This window comes from Elgaria multicarinata, chromosome 2 (genome assembly GCF_023053635.1).
Source record: "Elgaria multicarinata webbii isolate HBS135686 ecotype San Diego chromosome 2, rElgMul1.1.pri, whole genome shotgun sequence".
In the NCBI taxonomy this organism is placed as follows: Eukaryota; Metazoa; Chordata; class Lepidosauria; order Squamata; family Anguidae; genus Elgaria; species Elgaria multicarinata.
The window spans coordinates 93649966-93657417 of NC_086172.1; the positions used below are offsets into that span (position 1 = coordinate 93649966).

A 7452-nucleotide genomic window follows, 5' to 3' on the forward strand; every position below is an offset into this window, starting at 1 on the left:
AGCAGACAGCTCAGATTGTAATGCAGGGCATAGATCCTAACGTGCTGCCCCTTTTGGGACATGAGCAAGACTAAAGGAGTTCCAATTCTCACTTTTTAATAATTACATCATTCAAAAGCCAAATAGAACGTGGCTTTAAAAAATAAACCACACATAAAGACTTCAAGAATCATTTCACTAATCATTTTAACAAGCCTAAGAAAAGGTTCAATAGCCATAATGGAATAGGAGGGAGACAGAATAATAATGCAGAAGTGGGTTGAGAACTAAGTTCACCCCCTGCCCAATTTTATTTTCATACTTTACAAAACAAAATGGATACAGTCATGCTGATAAAAATAGCTTCATGGCATTGGGAATGCAAACACTATTCTTTCTCTAAAGGGCCTTATTAAAACCATAATAGAAAGGTCTGTGCTATAAGCAGTCCAATACTTTGCACTGTAACCACAAGGCTTACTTCACTTAAAGGCTGATTTGTAGTTATGTACCACTGGATTTAACAAACATCATTTTATAGTTGCTTTTCGCATCTTTCTTGGCTTGAGGATCTTCGGCATTGCTGTGCTTTTCAGTAGATTGTAGCTCTTCTGCAGCCTCTTCTTGCTCAGAGTCAGAGTCACTTTCGGAGTCCTCTGAGCTATCTGGCTCCAGGGAGTCTTTTGTATCCTCTTGTTCTTCTTCATCTTCATCCAACTAAAATAAAGATTCAGATTAGAGGGCGGGGGGGGGGGGGGGCGCGAAGACACACACAATTTTCCACCATAAGTCCTTCTGACAAATTGTTCTTTTGCTCCAATGTCAATAAAATACACTGATACAGTAAGGGCACAATCCTGTGCATTTTTAAACAAAAAAGTCCTACAAGCATGGCTATCTGGGGATTGCAGGCCTTTTTTCTATCTAAAAATGCACAGGATTCTGCCTTAAGAGTACAAATCCCATGTAAAATCATCTTAATAGGTTTTGCCTCAAAAATATTTTAAAAATCATGTAGCAAATATCTCAAAGTATGTTACAGAGTAATATCTTACCCAGTGAGGTTGTTGGCATGCCCTAGTCCCCAGATTATATTAGTATTCCTCCCAGAAACCAAAACATGTTGATGACATCAAACAATGGAAGTCTATTCCATGGCACTTCCTTTTCAAAACAAGGTAGAATAGGTTTAAGGGAAATATTGGGAATAATTACTAAATTACTCACCAGTATGGTTAAAATTAAAAGTAATGGTTAACCACATTGCAATGGGTAACTATACCATCTTTCTTAGCAAAATAAACAGTATTGTTACTCTTATTTCCAAACCTACAACACCAAGCAAGCACATAAATACCAGGCATATATAAAAGTACTTGAGACTCTTGAGAAATACATAACATAAACCAGCTTCAAGACTCTCAGTTAATGGTATGGCAAATATCAGCTACGGAAGAAAAAGCATCCTAAGCAGTTTGATTAGTCAACCCGTTTTCCAAAAGTTGGTATCACCCAATAGTAAGAACTTCACAGCTCTGGAAAGATGCGCAGCATTCAAGCATGGCTGGAACATTATAAACCAAACCCAAAGAAAGGTGCAACATTAGAGTGTGAAATATGTCTGCCTTTGAAAACAAAAGTAAAGTTGTGGGCAAAGTCTTTTACCAAATTTGTCACAGCCCCAAGGGTCAAATAAAAATGTTTTGTGAGCCTGATTTGACCGACTTGCTTTCAGTTGGTTATCCCTGCTCTCTCCTATACATTATTATGAATCAAAGGCAAAAATCTGTGGGGTTTGATTCTAAATTATAAGTGCCTTAGTGAATATTTTAGAAAGTTTAGCCCACTGGATTACTAGGAACTCTAACTATTTTAGTTGAGGGAACTTCCAGGCTGTAGCTAAACAGCCTACTATGCTTGCAGAAACAAAAACCACCTGCAGAAAAGCAGTGGAATGGGTTAGCTAGGCAGTGGTAGGAGGAATGGACAGGCTTGTGCATGTGCTATGCAACAGCTTGGCATACTTAAAATACTACCCATTGTAGGAAACTGTCCGGCTGTTTTGACATCTGTATAGACTGCTTGAACCCCGGAGAAATACAACTTCTTGTGTCACTATCTCAATTTAGACAATCTTACCTCACTGAAGCCAAGTCCACAGTGCCGCCGGTTCCGTCCCGACATGGTGCTATCCATGCTTTGCTGAAACTGAGTCTCTAGCTCATCATTCATTTTCTTGTCTTCTTCCCCTATATGTTCATATACGTTGATTACCATCCAAATTAACAAACATCTAATTACAACACAAAAGCAGGAGCATAAGGCCTTTTGGAGTTAGAACACTTCAAGTGAATCATTATCTCTTGCTAGTACTTAATTATGAATATGTATTAAAACCATGGGATGGGATGGCTTGAAAGGATTTATAAAAGTTGTCCTAGGGAAAACTTTGCTCCCAAGAATTAATGAGATCTAAAGTGAGCCATATAAGAATGTATCCACAATGAAGCTTATTTGACGGCAAGACTACAACATTATACAGAAGCGTCAAATATCCAATGATATAAAAACATAATCTAGACGTGGCATGTCAAGATACAATAAGCCGGAGGCTACATATGTCTTGGGACATTACAGTACATGCGTGGCAGTTCTGTGCTCAATCAGCATGCCATAGAGCTCATGTGGTTTACTGGCCAGAGAGATGGCTTTGAGCGTGAAAAACATCAGATGAAATCCCTGCTTACTGCATGGCCATAAGCAAGCCACTATTCAGAGACAAAGGTGGGACTCCCTAGAAATCAGTTATACTTCATAAAGAAGGTAGATAAATTTCCTTCCAGTAAGTACTTAGATTACTCTGACCTGTTCTAAAATGAGAAGTTGATCTGTGGTCTCCAATAACAAGACGGCCGGTGTGTTCTTTCTGGAAGAAAATAGAAGTTATTATTCCAGCATAGCAGCTGTGCTAAACATGAGAGTCCACTGGCACCTTAAAAACTAACATTTGTTGTGGCATAAGCTTTCATGGACCATAGCCCACTTATATAAGTACCATAAAGTTATTATTATGATTAAAAATATCAGACAACTCTCAGGAAGAGTTAAAAGCACAACTGCTCAACACCATGTTGCTGTATCACAGAACTCAGCTACAGATTTGCTTACTATTAATATTCTTGCACCAACTTTCCTACGTTGAACCAGAGGCTAAAGTCATTCTTGAAAAAATCATGAACAAAGAACAAAAATAAGGCAGCTGCTCACCTTCTTGACAACTTGTATCATAAATGCAAATATGTAACATTTCATGCTATACGGCAGTATGCCAAATATTCACAGAATGTAAGGTTCTTCTTAACAACATTAGTTTCAATTCTACCATCTGCTGATCCCTTGTAGAAAATTACTCTTGCTCGCATTAGAGGTTTCTGGTATGACACTAGCTCATGCAGAGAAGAACTTAAGAAAAGCTGTAATTGCCTACCTTCACAGAATGGTAAACTAGTTAATTGCATTGTCTCAAACTGAAACTCTGTACGTTGTAACAATGACTAGTTGGTGCATTAGGATTTATTACTGTTCAGCATTCAAAGGATTAGTTTATGATCATACTATTTCCAATATTAGTTTGTTTGTCTATCCTCATTGAATAGAGTAAATTTCGCATATTACTTTTATTCATTAGAAGATATGTAACTTCTTTGCTTAAACACAAAGTTAAACAGCACTACTACTGACACATGGACGTGCCAGAGGTGTACTATTTTTTTCCTGCCATAGATATGCATGGCTTAAAATGACATCAATGAGTGGTAAACCCTACTATTTACATGGCATGGCAGTCCATGACCCAGAAAGACCATCATGTACATGTGGCTACAGAGAACAATATTAGACCATTCGAAAGACACACATCTACAAGACTCTGTGGTCACTATACAAATTATAGTTATAGATAGCTATACAAAGACCAGAGCGTAATTTCTGTTAATTTCTTTAGTACAGCACTTTAAATACTAAACTATATATTCTGTCATGAGCCTTTGGGAGTCAGAGCCTACTGCACCAAGTACTCTGACCTACAAAAGCTTATGCCAGAATATATTAGTCAGTCTTGAAAATGTTACAATACTGTTGTTGTTAATGAAAGTTCTACCTGTCTTATGCATCTCAGCACAGTAATTTCTAGACCTTGGCAAATGTTAAGTACTTAGACCTTTCTATAGATCAGGGATGGGGAACCTGTGGCCCTTCATATGATGTTGAACTGCAATTCCCATCAGCCTTAGCCAGCATAGCCAATGGTGAGGAATGATAGAAATCGCAGTCCACGATTTAGAGGGACACGAGTTGCTCACCCTTGCTATGGATTAAGGTGCAATCCTATGCATGTTTAGACCAGGGAAAAAGTCTTACAACTCTCAGCAAGTTAGGAAAAAATGGTTATGTATAGCCTGCATAATTTTTTTTAGGTATGTCATACATTCAGAAAAAAAATGTTTTACTTTATTATTATTATTTATATAGCACCATCAATGTACATGTACTTTGCTGGCTGTAACAAGCATTTTATATAGAATGGAATACCACACCTTGTATTCTTTGTATTCTTGTATTCTTATATAAAAAAAATAGTGACATAAAGCTAAGCATGATCAGCAAAACAATCCATTTTCAAAAGAGTTCTGTAAGGCCATTTAATTGCTTGAATGACAAAGCCTCACCTTTCCTGCACCCATCAGTCTCAAGAACTTCTGCTTTCTTTCTTCATTACCCAAATCTGCTGCCTCCCAGCTGCTAGATCCAAGCTGCAAGAGAGAAGATGGTCCCTTTGTCACATTAAAAGGAAATATCAACCAGTGAACACACTGGATATTAAATAATCACATATTTTGAACACTATGACACAGCAGACAATGTGAGTGTTCTACCCATTTCTATGTCCCATCTAAGATCAATGTGTTGAGTTACACATTTTGCTTTACTTTAGTTGCGATAACATCTTCTAAACTGGGATAATTTTCTATAGTAGGGATCTGCAAGTGGCACGTATACATAGAGATTTTGTTAAATCTAGCCCCTGCACAAGCATTCCCCAGCCCTTCTGCTGCTTGCTCAAGTTCCTCCCCTTCCTTTTGTCCCTTTAGTAAAAACAGTTTTTCAGAAATAAGAAAAGTGGGGGCAGGGGGGAGTGAAAGAGAGAAGCCACACACAAACAAGAATAGCAGCATAGAGGTGGAAGCAAAAAGTATTACTTCTATGATAGGGAAAAGTAAATGATGGATTGCCAGCAGGTCACTTTTACTTTGCCTTCAAGGAAGAAATTGTGAATGCTTTTAAAAACAATGCTAGTGCACATGTGTACACTAACAACATAGTTCCCACAAATCATTAGCCATTAGTCTAATATTTCAACCCTCTTTCCTCAGATCATTAGACATTAAATAATTGGGGGGGAGTGCATCATCACTCTAGTGCATATGCATGTGACCCACATACATGAATATGTACACTGCTTCTTTTCCATCCCTGCCATAACCACTTCTGCAGGTAAGGTTGTTAAATATGTTACAGCTTTTCTCTACCACAGTGAGACTAAATTTCTATTCAACAACATTATTTATGCTTCTTGTGATTTTTAAAGAGACATTTTTCTAACATACCCTACTTCAGAAACCAATGCAGGCTTGTGTACAGTAAATTAATACAGACAACATGTAGAAGAAAAAGAAGGTGGCAGGGCCTCAGGTAAGCAATGCTTTACATGAGACCAGGGGTTACAGATAATAGGGTCCCTTGTTTCATTGGGGATACGTCAGAAATCTTGGATCTGAGAGCCAGTGTGGTGCAGTGGTTTTAGAGTGTTGGACAGATCCTGGGAGATCCTGGTTCTATTCCTCCCTCAGAAATGAAACTCACTGGGTGACTTTGGCCCAATCACTGCCTCTCAGCCTCCCCCTAACCCACCCACCCCAGGGTTGTTGTGACGGGGAAATGGGAGAGGAGGAGGACCATGTAAGCAGTCTTGAATTCCTTGTAAGAAGGAAAAAGGGAGGGATATAAATGCAGTAGGAAATCTCATCCTGCTGCAATGTGGTGTCTGGAGGCCTGGCCCACACTTCAGGCACAGAGGTGCGTGGCCAGAGGTGTGGGTGAGGCGGCCATCCGGACTGTCTACCCGGAGCCACCAGAGACCCCCTTACAACTCTCCTCAGGAAAGTAAATACATGCGGATTAAGAGGGCGGGGAGCGGGGGGGATCCCGCGCAAAGCCCTCTTAAAAGACAGGCGGAGCAGAGAGAAATGGTCGTGGGGAAAGAACCTTCCCTCCGCCTCCCCCAAGCCCTCCTCCTCCCTTCCTGACCCTGCTCAGATATTTAGCAATGCAACTGCCCACCACCACCCCAAAGCCCTTATTCACATCAGGGGAGGCCGCTCTCTTCACGCCGTGGCCGCGCTCGGGTTGGGACTCCCGGGTGGCGCTCATCTTGCCGCCGACCGGATCACAGCCCGTCGAAGGGCCACTTCCCGGCCCTGCTCAGAGCTTCGGCGGCTTTTTCTTCTTCTTCCCCCTCCTCCCCCAGCGAGGCTTCACACGGCGCAAGCGCGCGAGAGAGAAAACGATGGCTCTTGGGAGTTGTAGTTCTTCTTTCGACGACCTGCGGCAAAAGCACCATCTATGGAAACTCTCGGGAAGAGAAAAACTCCAACTCCCACAAACACCTGCGGCATGGCACAGGGAGATTGTTTTTTTCTTCCTCCTCTCGCCTCTCTTCCCCACTTGTGATTGGCTGTAAGAGAGATGGGCGGAGAAGGAAAACAATTTCCTCGGTGGTTGGTCACTGAGTCGAACTTAGACCGCGTTTTCCCAGCGCGGAGCTCGGCGCTCATTTCTTGTACTCTGGAGTAGACAGTGGAGGCTGGTGGCGGTAAATCCGCTCTGGTTTTCAGTTAGAACGAGCCAGAACTCTAAAGGAGTTATTCAGTTTGCTGAACCTACTCCCTACTGACCCAGAAACACCCCAGTCTCAAAAAACTTACTATGAATGGAAGCAACTAGTAGCATTCTCTAGTAGTCACTGGGATTCTCTCCTGGCAGTCGGAGACTGGGTTGTTCTGTGTATGGAAAACATATTTCATCGGGTTGGGTTAGATTGTGTGTGGAACTTACTTTTGAGTGACAGGATGTTAAGACTAGGAAGGAGGAGACCCAAGTTCAAATTCTTGCTCAGCCATGAAGCTCACTGAGTGACCTTGGGCAAGTTACCATCATCTTCAGCCTAACCTACCTAACAAGGTTGTTGTAAGAAAACAGTGGGGACGGGAACCATGTACACAATCCTAACAAAACAAGAAAGCTATTCAGCACATACTGGCAATTCTCCACTTCAGAACCAACAGTTCAGACTGATATGGTGCTCTGCACAGGCTGATAAGCCAACTGGCATGTTTAGATTTGGTTAAGTTACTC

At 41.1% G+C, this 7452-nt stretch overlaps 1 protein-coding gene across 1 annotated transcript; it reads right to left on the reverse strand.

Moving 5' to 3' along the window:
- Positions 1-241: 241 nt before the first annotated feature.
- On the reverse strand, positions 242-6658 carry C2H11orf58 (chromosome 2 C11orf58 homolog). Its single transcript, XM_063117222.1, has 5 exons — positions 6403-6658; positions 4707-4790; positions 2845-2905; positions 2119-2228; positions 242-696 (listed from the first exon to the last, which is right to left on the reverse strand). Exons 1-5 carry the CDS (start codon positions 6466-6468, stop codon positions 484-486), a joined length of 534 nt encoding a protein of 177 aa, XP_062973292.1. The 5' UTR covers positions 6469-6658; the 3' UTR covers positions 242-483.
- Positions 6659-7452: the final 794 nt, after the last annotated feature.